Source organism: Nerophis lumbriciformis, linkage group LG19, assembly GCF_033978685.3.
Source record: "Nerophis lumbriciformis linkage group LG19, RoL_Nlum_v2.1, whole genome shotgun sequence".
Lineage (NCBI taxonomy): Eukaryota > Metazoa > Chordata > Actinopteri > Syngnathiformes > Syngnathidae > Nerophis > Nerophis lumbriciformis.
This window is the reverse complement of record NC_084566.2, coordinates 18,054,824-18,080,424: the sequence shown is the minus strand read 5'-3', so window position 1 is coordinate 18,080,424 and position 25,601 is coordinate 18,054,824. Positions and strand designations below refer to the sequence as shown.

The 25,601-nt window shown below is 38.4% G+C and overlaps 2 protein-coding genes across 5 annotated transcripts in view; one reads left to right on the top strand and one right to left on the bottom strand.

Annotated features, from left to right (window-relative positions):
* clcn2a (chloride channel, voltage-sensitive 2a) overlaps positions 1-25,601 on the bottom strand; it is a 157,402-nt gene that overhangs the window by 69,696 nt on the left and 62,105 nt on the right. For all 3 annotated transcript variants that reach the window (XM_061979450.2, XM_061979448.2, XM_061979449.2), the window contains exon 2: positions 4,329-4,497. In XM_061979450.2, the coding sequence (XP_061835434.2) occupies positions 4,329-4,497 (169 nt within the window). The remainder of the gene's footprint in view (positions 1-4,328; positions 4,498-25,601) is intronic.
* LOC133619031 (zona pellucida sperm-binding protein 4-like) lies at positions 7,057-10,707 on the top strand. Of its 2 annotated transcripts, none has more exons than XM_061979897.2 (8): positions 7,057-7,392; positions 7,455-7,642; positions 7,732-7,829; positions 9,642-9,799; positions 9,863-10,055; positions 10,130-10,277; positions 10,406-10,481; positions 10,562-10,707. In XM_061979897.2, exons 1-8 carry the CDS (start codon positions 7,101-7,103, stop codon positions 10,654-10,656), a joined length of 1,248 nt encoding a protein of 415 aa, XP_061835881.1. In that variant the 5' UTR covers positions 7,057-7,100; the 3' UTR covers positions 10,657-10,707. The 2 variants fall into 2 exon arrangements, with proteins under 2 accessions (XP_061835881.1, XP_061835880.1); XM_061979896.2 differs by having other exon boundaries at positions 7,729-7,829.

Genomic DNA, 25,601 nt, shown 5'->3' with positions numbered 1-25,601 from the left:
TTTTTCGCAGTAGGTCGTTAAAAACGTCTCAAATTTAAGACAAGCAGCCCCCAAAATAGATTTAGACTTAGACAAACTTTAATGATCCACAAGGGAAATTGTTCCACACAGTAGCTCAGTTACAATGATGGAAAGTGTAAGGATGGAAAGGACAATGCAGGTATAAATACACTAAATATAGCAATATAAAATATAACATATATAGGTAATATTTACACATTATATGTACAGTATATAATATATTCATATATATTGTATTATATTATGTCTATATCATATGTACACTATATAACCATTGCCATGTACAATATTACAGTATATGTGACAGCTGCAGCATAAAATAGAGAGTAAATCCAGCAGAAAATAGAAAATAGACATTAAAAACAAAGAGAAGTAGCTAACATAAAAGGTGTCAGGTAATAAAATAGCAGAAACTTTTGAAATATCTAATCATTAATGAAAAGATAGAGAAGCTTGAAATTGACGTGGTGCAAAATAACAGGGTGCCAGCAATGGATGTCGTTTTTCATAAGGCACTTTTTGTTACCTGCACTTTTAAATGTCCAAAAATAATGTAACACCATTGAATGGAGACAAGTCAAAGCCTTGAAAACGGCCTTGATTGTTCATTTTGTTATTTTGCAGTGAAAAATAAAATAATTTCTCTATCATCATTATCACACACTTCTGAAATCCACATTTCCACAAAGCAAGCGTCATAAACACTTCAGGAACGATAACTCAGAAATGATTTGAACAAAAAGTGTCACAGAAATCAATTATAACTTACAGAATATACACAATTATTTGTCACCAAAATGCATTTAAGTAAATACGCTAGCTCAATGCTAATTTACAAGAAAATCACATACACGCGCTAGCAGTGGCGGGCCGTGCGTTTCCCACCTAGGCCTTCAATGATTACCTCTCAAAATACCATAATTTGTGTCATCACATGACTATTGCTGGAGAAATACTATACAGAAACACATTTACACACTACTGAGTATTGAATCACCACCAACAGTGTACAAAACGGGTTATTTTCTGGCGCATTTAAAAATCAATAAACCTGCATTAGCAATTAAAACATATCTTATGTGGTAGTGTCAAAATTAAAATTGCAAAAAAACATTAAATGTGAAAAAAAATAAAGAAATAAAATATTTGAACTCACAATTTGTAGCTCCCATTCCGCGCCGTATAAGCCAGTGGTACCACTCATCGTCGGCTGATTCGAGTGGAAATGGCAGGCATTTCCCTATTTCATCGCCGACATCGTCTCACAAGATGTAGTTTCTCTTTAAATATCCTTCTTGAAAATGACCTTGCAAATATATATCTGCCACCTAATCAACGTTTTGTTCTCTTTCTTTGTGGGTCAACACTTCCTGCTTACTGCTAAATTGCAACTTGTGATTGGATTCTCACTTTGGAATGACAAGTGAGTATCCAATCACAGTCTCGTTAACATCAGGCTGCCTAGATTGGCTACTGTCAACAACTTGTGATCTGATTGGTTATCGCAACTGTCTATCAACTGTGTGTGTTCTCAAATTAATCTGCTAACGATCCCGGTGAGTATCCAATCACAGGACGCGTAAATGTCACGTTCAACGTGAGGCCAGCTAGAAGGCCTTACTGACAACAACTTGTGATCTGATTGGCTATTGCAATTATCTATCAACTGAATGTGCCCGTTCACTTCCAGTGCACGGACGCCCGCATTGTTGATTCTGAAGGCCCCGGGCAGATTTGGTACAGCATGGCAACATAAGCTAGCTGAATTCTGATTGGATAAAAACTCTATAACCTAAAAACAAAAGCACTGGAAGGAGCATAATATGACATGAAGAGAATATGAATACTTTTAAATATTTAGGGAAAGTAAATTAAAAATTACTTTTATCTTTAATTATGATCATGATTTCTGGTTGTTAGGCCAGCAGAGAAGGCCTTGCTGGCCATGACGGCACACCACGGCGCGCTAGTGTGACAATGGTTATCCTTTGCAGTGCAGCCCTACATTTGCCAGGCTCGAACCAGTGACCCCAAATAAGTGCCCACTAATTACTGCAAGAGTAAACTCGAGCAATTCTAGCCAATGTTCTAAAAGCCACAGGCTGTCGACTCATGGTCCAGCACAGCTCTTACGGCGTCGACGAGTGTGGCACTTGCTGCTTACTTACACTAGCGGTTAGCAAGAGCGTTGTTACATGACAATCAAAGAGCTGCGACTCACTAGTTAAAAATCTTTGATATACAGTCGTCCCTCGCCACATCACGCTTCAAATATTCACATATTAGCACATCCTATATACGTTTTGGCCTAAATTACGGAATTTTCTGGACCATAGGGCGCACCGGATTATAAGGCGCACTGTCGATGAGCGGGTCTATTCAGGTCTTTTTTCATACAAAAGGTGCACCGGAAATTTTCAGGGCTTATGCAGATCTCAAATACACATCAGCAGGTACCAGACGGTAAGAAAAGTTGGTTTTGCATCCATCCATCCATCCATTTTCTACCGCTTGTCCCTTTCGGGGTTGCGGGGGGTGCTGGAGCCTATCTCAGTTGCATTCAGGCGGAAGGCGGAGTACACCCTAGACACGTAGTCACCTCATCGCAGGGCCAACACAGATAGACAGACAACATTCACACTCACATTCACACACTAGGGACCATTTAGTGTTGCCAATCAACTTATCCCCAGGTGCATGTATTTGATAATGTTGTGAAACAAAACGCCAGATAATATGTCTTCTAACGGGTGCCATTTTGCGGTCCTTGTACACACACCATAGTAATACTTGTATATCTGACTACGGTAGCCGTGATAGGCCGACAATCCATCAAGCGGTGCGGCTTCAAAGTCGTACTAAAACATTTTGACAGATTTCTGAGTGCCGTATGTAATGTTCTTTATTTTCAATGGAACATTTAAAGTTTTGGTGTTGTTTACTGGCGTCATATTGCAGTCTACACGTATCTCTTATGTGTGACTGCCATCATATTGCAGTCTACACGTGTCTCTTATGTGAGACTACCATCTACTGGTCACACTTATCACTACACCATGTACCAAATAAAATTGCTTCGAGGTCGGTAAGCACAACCAGAATAATTCCGTACATTAGGCGCTCTGGGTTATAAGGCGCACTGTCGATGTTTGAGAAAATGAAATGATTTTAAGTGCGCCTTATAGTCCGAAAAATACGGTAAGCATTTTCAAGCAAAACATGGCTAAATGAACAAAAAATATTAATACTACAGTAGTAGGGATGTCCGATAATGGCTTTTTTGCCGATATCCGATATTCCGATATTGTCCAACTCTTAATTACCGATACCGATATCAACCGATACTGATATATACAGTCGTGGAATTAACACATTATTATGCCTAATTTGGACAACCAGGTATGGTGAAGATAAGGTACTTTTTAAAAATAATAATAAAATAAAATAAAATAAATACATTAAAAACATTTTCTTGAATAAAAAAGAAAGTAAAACAATATAAAAACAGTTACATAAAAACTAGTAATTCATGAAAATGAGTCAAATTAACTGTTAAAGGTTAGTACTATTAGTGGACCAGCAGCACGCACAATCATGTATGCTTACGGACTGTATCCCTTGCAGACTGTATTGATATATATAGATATATATATATTATGTAGGAACCAGAATATTAATAACAGAAAGGAACAACCCTTTTGTGTGAATGAGTGTAAATGGGGGAGGGAGTTTTTTTGGGTTGGTGCACTAATTGTAAGTGTATCTTGTGTTTTTTATGTTGATTTAATAAATAAATAAAAAAATAAAAAAAATAAAATGATACCGATAATTAAAAAAACGATACCGATCATTTCCGATATTACATTTTAAAGCATTTATCGGACATCTCTATACAGTAGTATAGGCCACAAGAGAAAACCAAACCAATCAGAGCACACTGCTCAGTATCAGGGACACTAATTGGCTAAGTGTCAGGCAGCATTACTTTGTTGGATTTAAAGGACTGGAAAGTTGACTAAAGGGTGTTACTTAATGTCTTGAAGGCTTTCATTATGTTATAAGGGATGTAAAGATATAAAGATTTTTATGCTGCAGATATGAAAATGTTTTTGATTTATAATTAATGATTCTGGAAATTAGTTTATCGTGGTCATGCACGGAACCAATTACCATGATAAACAAGGGACAACTCAAAGCCCACACGCTAACATTATAACTGCCAATGGCTGCATGCCAATACCTATGACTCCTGACCCTAAAATCAAGCATCTGACCAAAGATAAAAAAATATTTTTAAGATGACTCACACTGGCACTTTGCACACGGGTCTTTCCCGTACTCCTGCAAGTCCACGGCGCGACTCCGGACGCTGGTGTTCCGCCGCAGTCCTCCGCCATTCCGTACGCCGCCATCCCGTAGGCGAGCAGCTTCCTCCTTGGCGTAAACACCCAGCTCCTGGGTGTAGCGCCCATACATCTGGATGTGTGAGAGAGGTTTGACACCTTTATTAATACACAGGAAAAAAATGCCTGGCAAACATATTATTTACTAAAATAATAATTACTTTTTAATAGGGATGTCCGATAATGGCATTTTGCCGATATCCGATATTCCGATATTGTCCAACTCTTTAATTACTGATACCGATATCAACCGATACCGATATCAACCGATATATACAGTCGTGGAATTAACACATTATTGTCCCTAATTTGGACAACCAGGTATGGTGAAGATAAGGTACTTTAAAAAAAATAAAAAATAAATGAGATAAGATGAATAAATTAAAAAAAATTCTTGAATAAAAAATAAAGTAAAACAATATAAAAACAGTTACATAGAAACTAGTAATTAATGAAATTTAGTAAAATTAACTGTTAAAGGTTAGTACTATTAGTGGACCAGCAGCACGCACAATCATGTGTGCTTACGGACTGTATCCCTTGCAGACTGTATTGATATATATATTGATATATAATGTAGGAACCAGAATATTAATAACAGAAAGAAACAACCCTTTTGTGTGAATGAGTGTGAATGAGTGTAAATGGGGGAGGAAGGTTTTTTTGGGTTGGTGCACTAATTGTAAGTGTATCTTGTGTTTTTTATGTTGATTTAATTAAAAAAAAACAACCCAAAAAACAAAAACAAAAAACAGCAACAATACCGATAATAAAAAAAACGATACCGATAATTTCCGATATTACATTTTAACGCATTTATCGGACGATAATATTGGCAGGCCGATATTATCGGACATCTCTACTTTTTAACCATCCAGGGATTTTCTTCATGAAATGACATATATAACCACGAGTGGCACTATACACTCTCTTGTAATTTTTGTTGCATTACTGAAGTAGTCTGACTTTTTCTACCAAAAAATGAAAGCATGTGGAGGGAATTTTGATATTTTTGTATTATGTAAACAAAATACTAAAAAAAGAGACATTATATACTGTAAATTTAAAGAAAAAAACATATTAACTTAAAAACTTATTAGTATCAACATTTCAGCTTTTTCTCACTACAGCACATATGGTATTTTTTCTCTTTTGTCTTACATTTTTTACTGTTGTTTTTGCGCTTGATTTTATTCAGACAATATGTGGCGGACCAATAAAACTCAAATGGTCCCCGGGCCACACTTTGGACACACCTGTATTATTGCATTTAAATACATTATATTAGCAAGGGTTGCAGCTATTGATTATTTAGGATTTGTTTGATTAATTGAGTAATTGCATAAAACACATTTTATAGCTTGAATGTACATTTCGGTAAAAAAAATAGTTTAAATAAGCAGCGATTCTTCTGTTTGACTTAATTATTTTTGTTTAATAAATGCATGCGGTCAACATTGAAATTGCACTTTTGACATGTATGCTTTAATAACTATTAAATATTTTAAAAAAAAGTTATCTGCTGCACTCTATTGCAGTGGTTGTGCAGAAACTATGTCCGTGTTTTTAAAGTTCTGGGCATTCCATGCGGTCCAAATTTTAGAATGTTTTATCAGTTACACTCAATAAATGATTAAATAAAGCAACAGAATATACATTTTTCTAATCAAATTGATCTATTTAATCGATTAATCATGTAACCCTAAAATTTGCAAATAAGTTTTAGTAATTTATTGACATATACAAAACTTCAAAAATTCTCCCTAAGCATTCCAATCTGCACTTTCTAATTCATAGTTTGTATTTTCAGCGTTAAAAATTGGGTATAGTTATGTCCAAAATGTCATAAAAATATAAATATTCCAAAATGGGAAATACAATTACATTTATATGATTTTTATAGCACTTTTTCTGTGGGGACGTTTTTGGGCCCCTAAGTGTGAGTTTTTCCTGATAGAACCGTAGAGTCCAGGGTATCATTTTCTGTTTTTAAGTATTTTAGTTTACCTTTAAAATTGAACTCAAACCTAGACTGTAAAGTTATTGTTATTTTAGGATGGACCTAATATCACACAGAGTTAAAATTTTTTCTAGTTTATTGAACCATTCTTATATCTCATAAAAATGTGCAAATTTAGCAAACAACAGGGTTAAATCTTAGTTGCTCCCAAATGCACAATGTGGATCAAATGCAAATTGTTATAATTTTTTTGGCATGAGAGCATTAAATTAGGTTAAAATTAAATAACATTTGACAAAAATTCTGAGATGCTAAAGTTGAACTTTTGAACATTTTTGGAAAATGCAGGGTCAAATCAAAACTTTGACATGCCTATTTATATTTAAACAATATTTTATATTAATTTTATGTGTAAAATCCTTGAAAGAATTACAAAAAAATCCTGGTGGCACACGAAAATACACAAAACAATGACATTCAAACCTCATCTTTGAATCAGTAGTCACAGAATGACTTTAAAAAAAAAAAGAAAAAAAAAAAAATTGTGCACCTGTCAACCCCCAGACGAACAACTCCACAGGGCTGCCGTCTGATTAACTCCTAATGATGAGAGGCGGAGCTCACAGCCAACTTGGCAGCCATCAATTATGTATAAAAGCCTGTGTCTGAGGACTAAGCCCTTGTAGCCAAAGTCTGGAGTGGTTGCATGCACCATTATGGCTCTTTCTGGCTGTCCTTTCGGCGTGTTGGTGGTGATTGCAGTTGTGTTAGCCGGTGATGTTGCTGTGGCTCAGCGCCAGTATACCGGAGCGCTGAATAAATATGACTCTCTTGCACGGCTGCCTCAGCCACCGACAAAAGTCTCCCATCCACCTGAGGGTCACTTTGACAGATGCCAAGTGGAGCAGGGTGAGAGGATCCTGTGCGGCAACTCGGGGATCACCAACCAACAGTGTGCCGAGATCAACTGCTGCCATGATGGAAGGCAGTGCTACTACGGCAAAGCGGGTAAAGTCTTTGCATTTTTGTAACATAGCAGACAAATCTTAACTTTTTTTATTTCTTGCCAGTGACCGTGCAGTGTACTAAAGACGGACAGTTTGTGGTGGTGGTGGCTCGGGAGTCCACATTGCCCCCTGTGGATGTGAATTCCGTCAGCCTGCTGGAAACCAACGACCCCTCATGCAGTGCTGTTGACGTCAGCTCCACTTTCGCCATCTTTCAGTTTGCCATGACCCTGTGTGGCACTACGGTCAAGGTAGGTGGGGAGTTTAGCTTTTAAGTCATGTTTTAGCTTGAAATATATCTGATCATATGGGAGTGTCTTTTTGCAATGTTTCCCAGCAGGAGGAAGATGGTTATGTGGTTTATGAGAACCACATGTCGTCCTCGTATGATGTGGGAATCGGCCCCAGAGGCTCCATCACCAGGGACAGCCATTTTGAGTGAGTAAATGAACATTGTGTTGCAGTGGATGGTTAGAAATAAGATGGCTAATGTCTAGCATCAGAGGTATGGTCAATTGGTTGGGTTTTAAAAAATGCTTTGAAATGTCCTCAGTTTTAGAATCGGACAAATGCTCAAGTAATGGTTGCGAAGTCCTGCCTGTGCCCCTTCCTTGCAACGATGGCAGCCATGTTTTTCAACCAGTCTCCTAAAAGTGAAGCTGGTGTTTTGTAAAGTACATTGCTTTGTGGGAAATGTTTTGTCAATCTGGCTTATGGTGGGCCAACTTTAGGGAGGGGAGGAAATATCAGTAATGACTAAGATTTTTCTAGACTTTTGTAGAGGGTGAGGTGTGGTATCATTTGCAATCTGGAAACTCTAGCCGAATGGAACATATTGCAAACTGACTCAGTTATAAAAGTGACTGTAGAGCAGTTTGTGCCAAAGCATATCAATACATATTTAGAAATGTTATACTGATTAAAATCAGTCTCAAATTTTCTGAAGTCGTCAGCTATGTGGAACAGGTGGTAATTAATCAGTCCACAGCACTTGATAGGTTTTCTAGAACAGTGGTCCCCAACCACCAGTTCGTGACACATTTGCTACCGTGCCACAGAAACATTAGATTTATAAACTACTGCATTTTCTGACTTAACTTTCCCCTGTCCCACGAGACACTACAATAAGCTTGTTTATATATGTACCATAAAACTCACAGGAATTTTCCATTGGTTATATTTTTGTATAAATTTGACATGATACAATGCACATTAATGAACATAAAAATATAGATGTGATTGTAGCCAAAGGCTGATTTCCATCTGCATCTCATTGCAAAGAAACCAAGGGCTCCCACTAATTCAGCACTATAGTGAGTTGAATCTTTCATGCACTTATGTTTGTTGTATTTATCTGGCATAAGTGGAAAGCCGGTCCCTGAAAGTAATGCCTACATTAAACCGATCGGTGTTGCAAAAAGGTTGGGGACCGCTGTTTTAGAACGGTGGTTCTCAACCTTTTTTCAGTGATGTACCCCCTGTGATTTTTTTTTAAATTCAAGTACCCCCTAATCAGAGCAAAGCTTTTTGGTTGAAAAAAAGAGAAAAGTCAAATACAGCACTGTCATCATTTTCTGATTTTGTTAAATTGTATAACCGTGCAAAATATTGCTAGATTGTAGTGGTCTTTCTTGAACTATTTGGAAAAAAATATATAAAATAACTAAACTTGGTGAAAAACAAACAAGTGATTCAATTATAAATAAAGATTTCTACACAAGTAATCAACTTAAAGTGCCCTCTTTGGGGATTGGAATAGAGATCCATCTGGATTCATGAATTTAATTCTAAACATTTCTTCACAAAAAAAAATCTTTATCAATATTTATGGAACATGTCCACAAAAAAATACATCTTTAACATCAATATTTATGGAACACGTCCACAAAAGAATGTAGCTGTCAACACTGAATATGCCATTGCATTTCTTTTCAGTTATTAGCGACCCCAAAGGGAATAAGCGGTAGAAAATGGATGGATGGATTTTAGTGAGGGTCAAACCATCATGGCATGGGAGAAACTATGGGTTTATGGTAATGAATGGAATAGCCTACTTGATTTGATCAGTTTATGAACTTACATTTATATTTTGTTGAAGCATTATTCAATAAATATATTTAAAGGATTTTTGAATTGTTGCTATTTTTTAGAATATTTAAAAAAAAAAAAAAAAAAATCTCACGTACCCCTAGAGAACCACTATTTTAGAATATAGTATACAATCAACTGGCCTGTTCTCCCTGCCAACAGGTTGCTCTTCCAGTGTAGATACTTAGGCACCGCCGTGGAGGCTCTGATCATGGAAGTAAACACGATTCCCCCACCTGGGTCGGTCGCTGCTGCCGGAGCCCTCAGAGTGGAGCTCAGACTGGGCAATGGAGTGTGTCTCTCAAAGGGCTGTGTGGCGGGTGAGTACCACTGTCTTATAAAAGTTGTTTAATCACCGCATCTAAGTTCCACTCTCCTTCCAGAAGAGGCAGCGTACAGCTCCTTCTACACCGCAACAGACTACCCAGTCACCAAAGTGCTGAGGGACCCAGTGTATGTTGAGGTGCACATTCTCGAGAAGGCAGACCCCAACATTATCTTGAACCTGGAGCACTGCTGGGCCACAACAACCCCTAATCCTCAGAGCCTGCCCCAGTGGGATATCCTAGTAAATGGGTATGTGTATTTTCCACTTGGATCATTTTTCCCTGATTGTTCTTAATTTAAGGATGCATTTTATGTCTGTGCAGTTGTCCCTACCATGATGACCGCTACCAGACCACTTTGGTGCCTGTGCATGGATCCTCCGGCCTTCACTACCCGAGCCATTATAAACGTTTCATCTTCAAGATGTTCTCCTTTGTGGATCAAGACACCTTCAGCCCTCAGAAAGATAGGGTAATGCAACTTTAATCTTTGTATTACCAAGAAGAACAATGACATTAGATGCATAGTTGACAGATTTCCTTGCTCACAATGTGCTTAAAACCTAGTGTTGCAGTAGATCTTATTTCTGAACTCCCCAGGTCTTCATCCACTGTTCCATAGCTGTGTGCTATGAAAGCAGCACACACTCCTGTGAGCAACCATGCCGTAGACAACGTGAGTAACATTGATGTGAAAGATGGCCTCAAAATGTTTTGTCTCCAAGAAGTTGAGCATTATGTCCCATCGTCACACAGGTCGTTCTCTGGCTGTAGTGAAGTCTCAAAGCCCGGGGGCTTTGGTATCAAGCCATGAGGTGATTCTGACTCCACCGAGGTCTTGGAAAAGATGACTTATTACTGCAAGCTGGTCATGACTTTTAATAAAGGCTTGCTGAAAAGTACTCTGTTGCAGTGTGGCATTTCTAATGTGAAGGTGACCGCCTTGTGTGCGAAAGCACTAACTGAACTAATTTGTGGCCAGAAATAATTGGATGGTTCTGAAAGTCTATGCTTACGTACAGAGCAGGGATATCCAACCGAATAGTTTTAAGAGTTAATTTCCAGAAAGCTAGTAACTTCTCTCACCCTTTATATTCCTGAGAACCAGTCACCTCTGCAGTAGACACTTTGATTTTGGTCTAATGTCAACATTACATGGGTGCCCTGCTGCTTTTTAAGGACCTTCTGGTACAAAAAAGCTAGTCAAAGATCTGACAGCACTAATGTTAAAGGATTTGATGCTAAAATGAGATTCTTGTAATTCTCCACCCTAACTCACTAAAAACTCTGAAAGATGACCTGTAATGGAACCTTGAACACTGGCTACTAAGGTTGTATGATACTAATTGATATTCTGTACTATACTGCCTCTAAAAGTACTGGTCCCCCATCCTGGCATTGCTGGTTTACGAGCTTGTTCGGCAGCACACAATCGCCCTCAGGAAGAGGTGCTTTAAGACATGGCTGGCGAGTGGCTAAAGTCCATCCGTGGTCTGCAGTGTTGTAGCTATTCCTAAATCACTCATCCTCTCCTCCGTGGCGACAGTACATTTTAAAGTATCCCTGCAGGATGAGGAATAGCTAAACATGCTTCACTACACACCGTAGCTCACGGCGTCACAATGTAAACAAACGCCATGGGTGGATCTACACCTAACATCCACTGTAATGATACCAAGTACAGGAGCGTATCTAGTCGATACTATGATTACAATATTTTTTTAAGTATTAAATATTTTTTTTATTTCTTTAAACCCAGGAAATATGTCCCTGGACACGAAGCCTTTGAATATGATCCTGTAACTACTTGGTATTGGATTGATACCCACATTTGTGGTATCATCCAAAACTAATGTAAAGCATTCAAACAAGTGATTACATTTTAACAAGTGTAGATAGAACATGTTAAAAGAGAAAGTAAGCTGATATTAAGAGTAAATGAACAAGTAGATTAAGTCATTTTCTACCACTTGTCCTTTTGACATAATAGAATGATAAATGACTGTTACTGCATACGTCAGACTAAATTAGGAGCCTTTGTTTGCTTACTAGTAAAAGACAAGTTGTCTCATACGTTCACTATTTTATTTAAGGACAAAATTACAATAAGAAACATGTTGAATATACCGTAAGATTTTGTGTTAAAATAAAGCCACTAATGCAATTTTTTGTGGTCCCCTTTATTTACAAAAGTATCAAATTAACGAAAAGTATCGAAATACATTTTGGTATCAGGACAACACTACTGGAGACTAAGCATGACTGACTTCATATGAAGTAAATGAACTACAGCAACATTTTATGTAAATCACAGTACACAAGGGGTCCCTTAAAGAATGCCTGTCACAAGTTTGGACCCTGGTGCTATGTTTGCTAGCAAACTTAAAATATCAATGCAATGTATTCAGTGGTTTAAGTTCCTCTATGTAACAGCATTCTAGTGTTTTGGGGATTTTTTGTCTCCAAGTTTTGAACTGGGAGCTGGTATGGTCTCATTCCTGGGATGGATTTGGCCTCTGGGCCACCAGTTGAATAACACTATTATGAAGTTATTTTAAACTTGTGCTGTCGACATTTTTATCAATCTCAGGGTTGCTGTTTATAGGCCCTTTTCCATCGCAGGAACTTTTTCAGGAACTTCCCCGGGTAAAGTTTCCCTTGAGTTTCCACCTAAAACTTACCCAGGTAGATTTAGTTATTTCTGAACCTTTCGGAGTTCCTCCTATCCAGGTGGGAATTTTCCAACTGACCAGGAACCTTTTCGGTGGCGGGCTGTGCTATCGAACGCTGATTGGAATATTGGGCTTTCCTAAAACTTATTTCAAACCCACGACCGCCATTGGAATATTTGCGGCGACTATTTCTTGTGTATTTTTATTACAACAAACACGACAGCAGAGAGAGAAGAATAAAAGGCGCTTTCAAAATGCACAAATTTTGTGGGGCATTTGTGTTGAACACTAATCAGTGGAATTATTTTGGAGTGTTTTTACTCAGCTGTAGCCTTTAAACTATATGCAGTTTGTTTATTAGTTTTATAAACTTAATTTGGATACAAGAAGTGGACGGTCTCTTTTAAACATATTTACGGAGGAGTATAAAGCCGGACTTAAAGCGGCGATCTCAGCTGCTTACTACTCTGACTTTGTTGGATAAATGTGGAAAGAAATAAGACAGTACACGTGTGAAACAAAGGTAAATAACATCAAATATTTACTATTTACATGATGTAAAAGTAGTCAGTGACACTCCATTTGTGTAGTTATTAGCCTCAACCTGTTGGCGGGCCATATAAAATGATGTGATGGGCCAGATACGGCCCCCGGGCCTTGAGTTTGACACCTGTGACTTAAAGGAACGGTTGCACACTGTACACAGTGCGAACAACTTACTCGCATTTGCGACTAAAAATAGGTCGTGCAACGAGAAAAATTTAAAACAAAACCATAAACGTGGATCAAATAGAGTAAGATTAGGGGAAAAGAAACATTGTTGTCCACAGACCATAGATGCATAGGCGCCGATCCCGTGGGTGCTTCGGGTACCCGAAGCACCCACGAACAATGCTGAGCACCCACGTGGGATTGATGGCAAATTCTTTCTCACCACCAAGCAAAAACCGCACATGCTCAGAAAAGTAGCGTCAGAATTACCGCCCGTCCGAGCACCCACTGGCAGAAATGTAGATCGGCGCCTATGCTGGACGCCATTTCAACCCTCCGCGCAGCTTCTTCTTCTGTCGTGTGTCTTTAGACTTGCAACTCTGTTGAAGTGAGCCAGGTCAACGTCTCATCGTCCAGGTCAATCAGACCTTGTTCGCCATTCGGTGGCCGGTGTTTGGGGCAACTAGTGACTATGTGCTCTACTGGGTGCCCACACTCGCAGGAGGCACTATCCGCAAGTCCCCACCTCTTCATCGCTGCTCCGTAGCGTACGACGCCGGTCCTCAAGCGGTTGAGGGTTGTCCCGGGGCAGTTCCTGGTTGGAGACGTCTGTGGGGTCATCGAAGTAGTGGTGCAGCCTAGATGTGAACAATGTGAAATAGATACTACATACTGGGAAGACCTAGCAAAAGACAGAATAACATGGAGAACTGCAGTCAGTGAAGGAGTGACAAAGTATGAGGAGAAAAGAACATCTATGATACTTGTAAAAAGGAGGAGGAGACTGGAAAGAAGAGTCATGCCAAAATGTATATTACAACCTGGTCTGATCTGTCCCATACGCGGCAGAAACTTCAAAGCTCGTATTGGCTTGTACAGTCACTACAGAGCACATCATTCTTAGGGACGATGGACCCCTATCTTCTAACAGAAGAGGAGCCAGCAGCCTGGATGGTTCTGCTAACTTCCACTGTTCTCTCCATCTCGTCTTGACCCAGGTGGCCTTGGAAGTAGCAGCTAATGTTGTGCTGAGCAGCTCGTGGGCTTGCATGGCAAAGGGGCGCCGTGACTCAAGGCGCACGCGTCGTGGTGTTTCTGTTCCGATCTTATGGAGGAGGGGGGATCCGCTGGTCTGTGCCTTTCAGGTGAGGTCCAGTGTGGCTGCTTCTTGTCTGATGTTTGCCGTGGCGATGCCAGCGAGGACGGGCAGTTGGTTTACTGGGGTCCCTCGCAGGCACCCGGAGACGGTCCGCAGGGCGCTGTTGAGGGCGACATCCAACTTCTGTACATGGGGGCTCCGGCACCAAACCGGGACACAGTACTCAGCGGCTGAGAACACCAGGGCCAGCATGGACATGTGCAGTATCTTCATCGTGGTTCCCCATGTGGTGCCGGCTAGGCGGCGTATTAGGGCGGCACGGGCACTTGTCTTTTCCTTGGCACTGACCAGGTGTTGTTTGAATGTCAGTGTTCTGTCAAGCTTCACACCAAGGTGCGTGGGAACGGGCTGGGACTGTAACCGTGCATTATCCACCATGATGTTCATCTCACGGGCTGCTTCCATGTTGTTGAGGTGGAACATTGAAGATGTTGTCTTACCAATGCTGAGCTTGAGACGCCAGTTCCTCAGGTATGAGGACAGGGTGTTCATGTCCCTGAACACCCTGTCCGCGCAGCTGTTCAGCGCAGATGTGATCACGTGATCATGGACAACTAAATATACAAACTTGATAGTAAACAAACCCACGTTTCCACTGCTCAATGTTGTGCTTGTTTATGTTGACTGTGTTTTAACGTTTAGAGGTCGGCTGCAATGAAATGACAAACTTAGTTCGTTGGCTGTGATTTTTTTTTTTCATTTGGTACTCCTTGTGAAAATGTGTGGTGCATTATGAAGCGTAAAATACCACAACGGAGACCCCCGGACTGTTGAACAACTTAAGCTGTACATCAAGCAAGAATGGGAAAGAATTCCACCTGAAAAGCTTAAAAAAAAATGGTCTCCTCAGTTTCAAGCGTTTACTGAGTGTTGTTAAAAGGAAAGGCCATGTAACACAGTGGTAAAAATACCCCTGTGTTAACTTTTTTGCAATGTGTTGCTGGCATTAAATTCTAAGTTAATGATTTTTTGCACAAAAAAAACAAGTTTATCAGTTGGAACATTAAATATTTTGTCTTTGCAGTCCATTCAACTGAATATAAGTTGAAAAGGATCTGCAAATCATTGTGTTCTGCTTTTATTTACAAATTACACAATGTGCCAACTTCACTGGTTTTGTGTTTTGTAATACACTCATGGTCCTTCAGAAGCTAAATGTGTGTGATTTTGCAATGCATACAATGCACTATTAGAACTGACCTCTGGTTAAAAGGAACACTTGCTAACTTGGAGCTGTATGATCCAGAATGAGCACTGCATTGGAATTCGAAATGCTCAAGTTGTATATCTGAATCAATTTGACTTTTGCCATCCAGCAAGCCAAAAGGTCTGCTTAAAGATGAGCATCACGTTTCCTCCAGTCTCACCGCAAGACTCTTTCTTGCCCTTGCAGTTTTCTACAGTATATGCTTCTACTGGCATCATTCTCCCTCACTGCTCTGCACACCCCCTTTTGCAACTCCTCCGCCCCCTACTTTCATTGAAATGGGCATCACGATTCCTCCAGACTTGCTTGTTCTGCTCATATGAACAGGAGTGGGGGGTGCAAGCACGGCGGCTATATAGGGCTCCTGATGGACGAGCAAAGAGCCCCATGCTGCCAGCGTGCTCATCTCCCTTCACATTGACCTCCAACCTGCCGCAATTCTTTATTTTGACTTTTTGCTGTACATCAGTGATATATACTGACAATCAGCAGCGATCTCAAAGAGCGAGAGGGTGCCAGCAAACAACCACTGTCTGCTATGTTGACAAACGGCATATCGCAGAGGAGTGGTTTCACCACTGAGCTACAGGTTTGATTAAAGTTAATAAGGCATTGCAAATGACAAAGTTATCATTTTGAGGGCGAAAACAACACCATGTTATGATAGATTGTTGATGAGCGAGTGTCCTAATTATAGTGGTAAATAACCGTAGCACAAAGTCATTTTCAGTTGATTTAATAGGAAGAGTCCAAGGTCACAAAGCTAAAACAGAACTGGAGACATCAGTAAATCTTAAGAATGGCAATCAGGAAAAGTGGGATGATAACCCTAGTAGCAATTATGCAGCTTCTTCCAGGGCAGTAAAGGGTCCAGTATACTTAAAATACGGCTTCCAACCACTTGGTGGCAGTTATGCGTCAGTCGGTCGTTTAACAAGCTCCAACAGGCAGAAGAAGTCAGAAGCACATGCAGTGCATTTTAAAGAGAAGTATTTAAAACTCATTTATGACGGCGACAATGTTTTCAAAGCTATTTTTAAAAGTATGAATCGGAATTTCGTCTTTTCTGAATGCATTATTGTTGTTAAGTTGGATACTGGTGTTAAACAATGCCAAAGGGTCAAATCTTAAAGGGGAACATTATCACCAGAGTCAAATCAGCTCTGCTATTTTCCGTTTTTTCGACTGTTTTCCGTACCTTGGAGACATCTTGCCTCGTCGGTGTGTTGTCGGAGGGTGTAACAACACGAACAGGGACGGATTCAAGTTGCACCAGTGGCCCAAAGATGCGAAAGTGGCAAGAAATTGGACGTTTGTTCCGCACACTTTACCGACAAAAGCTATGCTACGACAGACATGGCAAGAATGTGTGGATATCCTGCGACACTCAAAGCAGATGCATTTCCAACGATAAAGTTAAAGAAATCTGCCGCCAGACCCCCATTGAATCTGCCGGAGTGTGTGAGCAATTCAGGGACAAAGGACCTCGGTAGCACGGCAAGAAATGGCGGCAGTTTGTTCCCGCAGACGAGCGAGCTAAACCCCCTATCGACCCTAGCTTCCCTGGCCTGCTGACATCAACTCCAAAACTGGACAGATCAGCTTTCAGGAAAAGAGCGCGGATGAGGGTATGTCTACAGAATATATTAATTGATGAAAATTGGGCTGTCTGCACTCTCAAAGTGCATGTTGTTGCCAAATGTATTTCATATGCTGTAAACCTAGTTCATAGTTGTTAGTTTCCTTTAATGCCAAACAAACACATACCAATCGTTGGTTAGAAGGCGATCGCCGAATTCGTCCTCGCTTTCTCCCGTGTCGCTGGCTGTCGTGTCGTTTTCGTCGGTTTCGCTTGCATACGGTTCAAACCGATACGGCTCAATAGCTTCAGTTTCTTCTTCAATTTCGTTTTCGCTACCTGCCTCCACACTACAACCATCCGTTTCAATACATTCGTAATCTGTTGAATCGCTTAAGCCGCTGAAATCCGAGTCTGAATCCGAGCTAATGTCGCTATAGCTTGCTGTTCTTTCCGCCATGTTTGTTTGTGTTGGCTTCACTATGTGACGTCACAGGAAAATGGACGGGTGTTTATAACGATGGTTAAAATCAGGCACTTTGAAGCTTTTTTTAGGGATATTGCGTGATGGGTAAAATTTTGAAAAAAACTTCGAAAAATATAATAAGCCACTGGGATCTGATTTTTAATGGTTTTAACAATTCTGAAATTGTGATAATGTTCCCCTTCAAGGTTTGTGCATTTTGGCTTGATCTTGCACACAGTTTTAGGTGCCTCTGTTGGCGAAGTCTTGCAGTCTGGCTACATTGTGACGTGGAAGCACTTATTTAGACGTTCAATCAATCATCGATCAATATTCATTTGTGTAGCCCTTAATCACACGTGCTTCAAAGGGCTTCACATTAGGTCAAGCTGTCAGCCAGAGGGGGAGGATATATATACAGTATATATACAGTACAGGCCAAAAGTCTGGACACACCTTCTCATTTCAATGTGTTTTCTTTAATTTCATGACTGTTTACATTGTGGATTGTCACTGAAGGCATCAAAACTATGAATGGACACGTGGAGTTATGTACCAAGTTATGTAACATGTTTTATATTCTAGTTTCTTCAAAAAAAGACACCCTTTGATCTGATTACTGCTTTGCACACTCTTGGCATTCTCTCGATCAGCTTCAAACCCACCTGTGAAATGAAAACCATTTCAGGTGACTACCTCTTGAAGCTCATCAAGAGAATGCCAAGAGTGTGCAGCAAAGCTTCGGTCGGAGAAGAGAAGTATGTGGCTCAAAACTATTAGTGGCGTGTCATTTTAATGAGCTATGAGTGTTTGTGATGCTTTTATCTCATGAAAAATTATACAATAAAGCATAAAGACAATAATCTCACTGACTGAACATATCCTTCATTTATAAAGCACAACTGAAATGTTGCCAGTCATTTTAATAAACAACAAATATCTTCCCTCTCTTTTTGTCACAGTAGTTTTTATAAGTGATGAAAGCTCATTGGAGACCTGCTCTCTATCAAAAAGCTGCACACCTGTTAAATAAAGTTAAGCAGAAAATATTTCTATTTAAGACAATTAAAAAAAAAAAGTGCACTTAATTCTTACTACACTTATTGTCGCCAAGTTTTGAGCAAATCAATGACTTCCGGTTCAGTAAAACATTTAGATAGGGTTCCCGTATGACATTCTCACTACAAAATTACATTTGTATCCAAATATTAGTTGTTTTTTTTAAATAAAATTGTATTCATGCAAGAAAATAATAACTTTGTAAATAATTATGATTAATCACAGAATTAGAGTGTGATTAATCTGATTAAAAAATTTAATCACTTGACAGCCCTAGTAAAAAAAAAAAAGTATATATATATATATATATATATATATATATATATATATATATATATATGTGGGGAAAAAAATCACAAGACTACTTCATCTCTCGAGCACTATTTTTTTGGATAACCTTATTAAGACATATATATATATATATATATATATATATATATATATATATATATATATATATATATATATATATATATATATATACGTATATGTATGTATTTAAACTGTATGTATAATATATATATATATATATATATATATATATATATATATATATATATATATATATATATATATATAAACTTCGGTCTCTGTCTCTTCTTTTCTCCAGCGATGACTCATCAGGACCATAAACAAATGTCTGCTTTTCACATGACAATTTTGTGTACTTTAATGTTTGCACTACTATCAAAAAAACAGGCACATTGATTGCGGTTAAGAATTCTTTGTTTGTGTTAAAATCAGCACTTCTATTAATATTTTTGGTACTAGTTCTTTTTATTTCAATTCGATTAATGTATTTAGGTGTTATTTATGTTGTTACAAAAGGCTATTTTATTACAATTGTGTATGTCATACCCTTGTGACAGTTGTCTAATAAATAAAGATATATGTATTTAAACTGTGTAAATGTTCTAAATATTTTTTGATGATACTTTTGGAGAAGGTGGTGGCGGGGGGGGGGGGTCAATCATCTTGCAGGCTGACTCAAAAATCGGGTTGTAAATGTTACTGTGGAGCAGAATTTATACAAAATGCACACTAAAGCATATCCAACCCATATTAGCCTGTTATCTGTAATGAAAATATCAAACAAACAGAAGTCTGGAGCCAAAGTCATGGAGAAGTTTTTTAAACGCAAAAATTATAACTCAATTGGTGAAGCTGTATTTTCAGGTGCACTTTAATTTTATTGACCGTTTATTTCAGAGACATATTCATTAACAATCTTGTTATTTATTTTAGCACAACGTAATTGTATGTAAATGTATTTTTGCCAGTTATTTTTGAGTCCCTTCTAATGCAGTACATTTTGGTTAGAACTTTATTTTTAAGCCTTAGGTTTAAGCGTTAAATGAATAATCATCTTTGACAAAAAAGTATCCTGTTGAACTCTAAGTAGGTTAGATATAATTATTAAATATGATTACAATCAGGAGTAAAATTACTAAATTTGGTGTTAATATTTCAGTGGGCCCGGGACCCTCTGTAGTGGAAAATTTGGGCCCCTAGGTAAAAAAAACAAAACTGAACGAGACCACAAGGAAGTGTTTTACATGTAGATTAGGGTTATGTCAGGAAAGGGTGTTGGTGTAAAAATGAATGCCAGTTATTTGCGACTGCGACCCCAGACAAGAAACGAGCTTCACATGCCAATCTGTGTAAAAAATAAAATGTATCCAAAAATTAGGTGGGCTGTATAGCCCGAAAATTATGATATTATTGTTCCAACTGTTACCAATAGTAGAGTACAATACTCATCAAATACCTTCTTGTTCTCTCTTCAAAGGGTTGGTAGTTTAACTTTATTTTCTAATACGGTAATGCTCAAACTGTGGTACGTGCACCACTAGTGGTACCCGGGCTCCATCTAGTATACGCCAAATATTTGAGTCATTATTTAAGTACTGTGCTTATTTTCCTATATTCAAACACAGTGGTACTGTTCAAACTGTAAGTAATGTTACAGTATCTAAAATATTAAATATACTTGTTAAATAAAACCTCTGTCTTGTTTTGATTAATACTTAGGCCTACTACGCTTTTGTATTTTAATGTTGGTGGATCCAGTGGTCCTTGGAGAGCCAAGTATTTTCTGAGGTGGGACTTGGCGAACAAAGTTTGAGAACCACTGTAACGCGGACTATAAGGCGCACTTAAAATCCTTTCATTTTCTGAAAACTCGACAGTGCGCCTTATAATCCGGTGCACCTAATGTACGGAATAATTTTGGTTGTGCTTACCAACCTCTAAGCTATTTTATTTGGTACATGGTGAAATGATAAGTGTGACCTGTAGATGCCAGTCACACATAAGGGATATGTGTAGACTGCAATATGACTCAAGTAAACAACACCAAAATGTTATATGTTCCATTGAAAATATAGAACATTACACACGGCGCTCAAAAATCCATCAAAATGTTTTAGAACGACTTTGGTAAGCTATGAAGCCGCACCGCTTGGATTGTACTGTACTTTAACATACGAGTATTATTATGGTGTGTGTATAAGGTAAGAAATATTATCTAGCGTTTTGTTTCGCAATATTATGCAAAATCAACTTTTCTTACTTTTTGGTACCAGCTGATCTGTATTTGGGAAATGCATAAGTCCTGAATAATTGCGCAATTGTAGTCCGTGGTCGACGCCGTAATCGATAAGCTTCTTCTTTTCCTCTATCTTTTTGTTATGGGACATTCATCCTCCGCTGTTGCCATTTCTAATATAAAGTAGTGTAAAGTTCTTACTTATATCTGTCAGTAATCTTGCCATGAAAGCGCTAAAACATACCGGTGTAGTGAGTTTACATTATTCACCCAAGGAACTTTAGTTATTAGAGAGTTTCGGTTGGACGGTTTTTCACGGACACATTTCCGGCGTTGTTATTGTTATACTAGTGAGCCACGGATGAGGAGATGCTGCTCCGTTATTGATTGAAGTAAAGTCTGAATGTCATTAAAACAGTTAGCTCCATCTTTTGACACTTCTTCCACTCCCGTCCTTGCACGCTACACCGCTACAACAAAGATGACGGGGAGAAGACGCTGCCGAAGGTAAGCCACGTAAATAAGACCGCCCACAAAACCGCGCATCCTGAAGCGACTGTCAGAAAGCGGCTTGAAGATGATCTGTAAAACATAATCTATGCAACATTTTGACCAAAGAACCACCGTCACATGTTATGTAGACCACAAGGAAGTGTTTTACACTTAGAAAAAAATAATAACAATATGACCCCTTTAATGCGCCTTATAATCCGGTGCGCCTTTTGTATGAAAAAAAAACCTGACTAGACCCACTCATCGACAGTGCGCCTTATAATCCGGTGCGCCCTATGGTCCGGAAAATACGGTACTACTCTGACAGTTAAAATTTCCTTCCTTAAAACACTGTCTGTATATTTTTTTCCCCCAAAAGTTTATTTTATTTATACAGTTTAAGCCTGCTACATACAGTATTTCCCATGGGGATAATTGTTTGGAAATTAGAACATTAGGGATACTGTCCTTGAGCTTAAATTGGAAATAAAAATTAATTGGGGACTTTAACGGTGGTAAATGGTAGCTGTGTATTTTATTGGCTGTTTTACTGCTCTCTTTTTTTATAGTCTGTTGGAGTTTTTTATTGTGTCCCGCTGCCCGGCCTACATTGTCATTAGTTATTATGTCCTACTGCTGTGCATTCTGATGCTGCTCCTCTATTGGCTCTTATTGGTTTGTGTCGTCTAAAGATGTGATAATGACAACTTGCAGCACCAGACGTCCACACAAAGTGTTTAATTGGGGCCTGTTAGTGGTTCTCTCAGGACTACCTGGCCATCTGGTCGACGGCGCAGCAGGTGGGTTACCAGAGCTGTGATCTCAAACCGCTCCACCTCCCACATGACCAACTTCAGAATCGACATTAGTCAGTTTAACTCCCACACTGAACCCTCAGTACTAGTTTAGCTCCCGCGCCTCCCATCTGGTTGCTGTTGGATGCTTTGTGACTATACGGCAGGGCGATATAGTCTGGGGCCAACATGGGGTGCCAAATGTAAAAATTTTTCTAGCAGATAGATTTCTCAGATTTAACAAATTTTCATCACATTTAATTTAAATGTTGACTCTAAATATTTTATTCAAATGTTAAATTGAAACCTAAATCTTAAATATAAATCTTTATGTAACTAGATCAGGCAATTCCTAAAGGAATTGCATGTGAATGCTCCGATGCTGAAGTTGAACTGAAATGCTGATAGAATGTAGTATGAATGTAAGAATGGTTTGAATGTTGAGGAGTTTGAATTTCCAGGAAAACCGGAATTTGGTTTGGAACTTGGAAAAGTGTTAGTTTGAATCTCTAGGAATGTGTTGATGTTGGAATGGTTTGAATAGGTTGAAAAATGCGGGAATTGTGCAACTTGGAAAAATGTCCCATTCATTTCAATGGGAACTTCCTAGAAATGTGGGAATTTTGGAAAAAGCCGGATTTATTTTTGAAAATGATTATTGGCATGAATGTCCTGAATGAGCTGAATTGGTTGGTGTTGGAATTGTTTAATCTGGTCAAGAAATGTTGAAGTAGTAAAGTTTATTTTAATTGAGAAATGGTATTACGGAATTTCGGGAAAACCAGGAATTTTTTAAGTTCTTAAACCAACTTTTTTTTTTTGTCCTGACTAAGAGGAATGTTTTGACAGTGGAACGGTTGAAATGAGTTGAAACATGTGAAAGGAGTCATCACACTAAAAAAAGGTTGGAAATAAGGTTAGAAAAATACAGGAATTCCTGGTAATTTGTTGAGTGTGGAAAAATGGTTGTTTAAATTTCCAGGATGAATTTAGTATGTTGATGGTGTAAGGGTTTGAATCGGTTAAAGAATGTGGGAATTCATTTTGAATGGGGAAAATGTCCCTAAAAACTGGGAATTCTAGGAAATCCAGGATTTTTTTAGAAAATTGTTGAAAAAGAGCACAACATTCCTGAACAGGCTGAATATTTTGGAGTTGGAACAGTTTGAATCGGAAAGAAAATGGGGGAATTGTAGAACTTTGAAAAATGTCCCATTCTTTTCAATGAGAATTTCATGGAAATTTAGGAATTTCGGGAAAAGCGGGAATTTTTTTGAAAATGCTTAAACATTTGAATGTTTTCAATGAATGGTTGGTGATGGAATTTTTCAAATCGGTCGAGAAATGTTGAAGTAGTGACATTTTTAATTGAGAAATGGTATCAAGGAATTCCTGGAATTTTAGGAAAACCGGGAATTTTTCCAGTTCAGAAAACAACGTTGTTTTTTGTCCTGATTAACAGGAATGATTTGGTGGAAAGGTTGAAGTGGGTTGAAAAATGTGGAAGGAGTAGTCGACAGAAAAAAGGGTGAAAAAAGGATTTGAAAAATGTTTTAGAACTTGGAAAAACTATAGTTTGAATGTCCAGGATAAGTGGAATATGTTGAAGGTGGAATGGTTTGAATCGATAAAAAAAATGTGGAATTGGCGGAAGTTTAAAATATGTCCAATTTAATTTGAATGGGAGAAATGTCCCGGAAAACCTGGAATTCTGGGAAATCTGGAAATGTTTTGAATTTGTCAAGAAAAAGCCTGCAATTCCCGAATAGGCTGAACAGTTTGAAGTCGGAACGGTTTGAATCGGAAGAAAAATGTGGACGGTAGAGCGCGCCAAAATCTGGAGAATAATAATAATAATAATAAATAGATGAATTTTTGTGTAGAAAACCAAAGGTGTGAATGCTTTGGAGCATTCACACAATTATAAATCTATTGTCAAACGGTGCGTCATGGAAAAAGATGAACCCAGCAAAACGCTTACAATGTGGAGCAGACGGCGTCCACAAAGTACGTGCGTACCAAAGTTCAGCATCGAAAGGATCGTCTATAGTCACCAGTGAATAGAGAATAATGTCCCGACAAACCAACGGTGTCGCAAGCTCAACTTAAATAGTGCTAATTACAAACAGAATACAGGTGAGGGGAAAAGTGCTCGAAGGCATGTGTAAAGCTGCTGCAGGAAAGGGGAAAACAGGAAGTGAATAAACAGGAACAGGAACTAAAACTACACCCAGAAATTCACCAAGAAACTCAAAATAAGGCACGGCATGGTGTGACAAGCCGTTATATCCATATGTTAAATCTAAACTTAATTCTAAACCTAAATCTTAAATCTAAATCTAAATGTGAGTGCTCAATGTTAAATCTAAATCTAAAAGTTAAATCTAAACCTAAATCACAAATCTAAATGTGAGCGCTAAATGATAAATCTAAACCTAAAAGTTCAATCTAAACCTAAATCAAAAATCTAAATCTAAATCTAAATGTGAGCGCTAAATGTTAAATCTAAATCTAAAAGTTAAATCTAAACCTAAATCAAAAATCAAAATGTGAGCGCTCAATGTTAAATCTAAACCTAAAAGTTAAATCTAAACCTAAATCAAAAATCTAAATCTAAATCTAAATGTGAGCGCTAAATCTCTCGCCAAGTGTAAAGATTAAATATTAATAGGATGTTAATATTCCACCAATCCGGCGTTTGTCAGCCGCAAAGCCTCGCCCACATCTCTGCCTCTCAGTGCAGACTCTCCTACACTTTTCTTACTGCGGAAGAAGGAAACATGACAGATGCTTGATGACAAATAATGCCAATAAAGATGCATTTTTTATTTTTTTTATTTTAGCTCCAAACGTGTAAGTGTTCATTGTGTGTTGAGACAATTAGACACTCAAACACATCAACGTTTAAACACTTATTCTTCTGTTGTTTGGATACTTTACATTAGTTTTTAATAGGGATGTCCAATAATGGCTTTTTGCCGATATCCGATATTCCGATATTGTCCAACTCTTTAATTACCGATACCGATATCAACCGATACCGATATATACAGTCGTGGAATTAACACATTATTATGCCTAATTTGGACAACCAGGTATGGTGAAGATAAAG

Excerpts from the sequence above, each read along its gene's own strand:
- LOC133619031 (XM_061979896.2), top strand. The coding sequence starts at position 7,101 with ATGGCTCTTTCTGGCTGTCCTTTCGGCGTGTTGGTGGTGATTGCAGTT. Across the intron at positions 7,643-7,728 it reads TGTGTGGCACTACGGTCAAG|CAGGAGGAAGATGGTTATGT; the intron begins GTAGGTGGGGAG and ends AATGTTTCCCAG. Across the intron at positions 10,482-10,561 it reads GCAACCATGCCGTAGACAAC|GTCGTTCTCTGGCTGTAGTG; the intron begins GTGAGTAACATT and ends ATCGTCACACAG.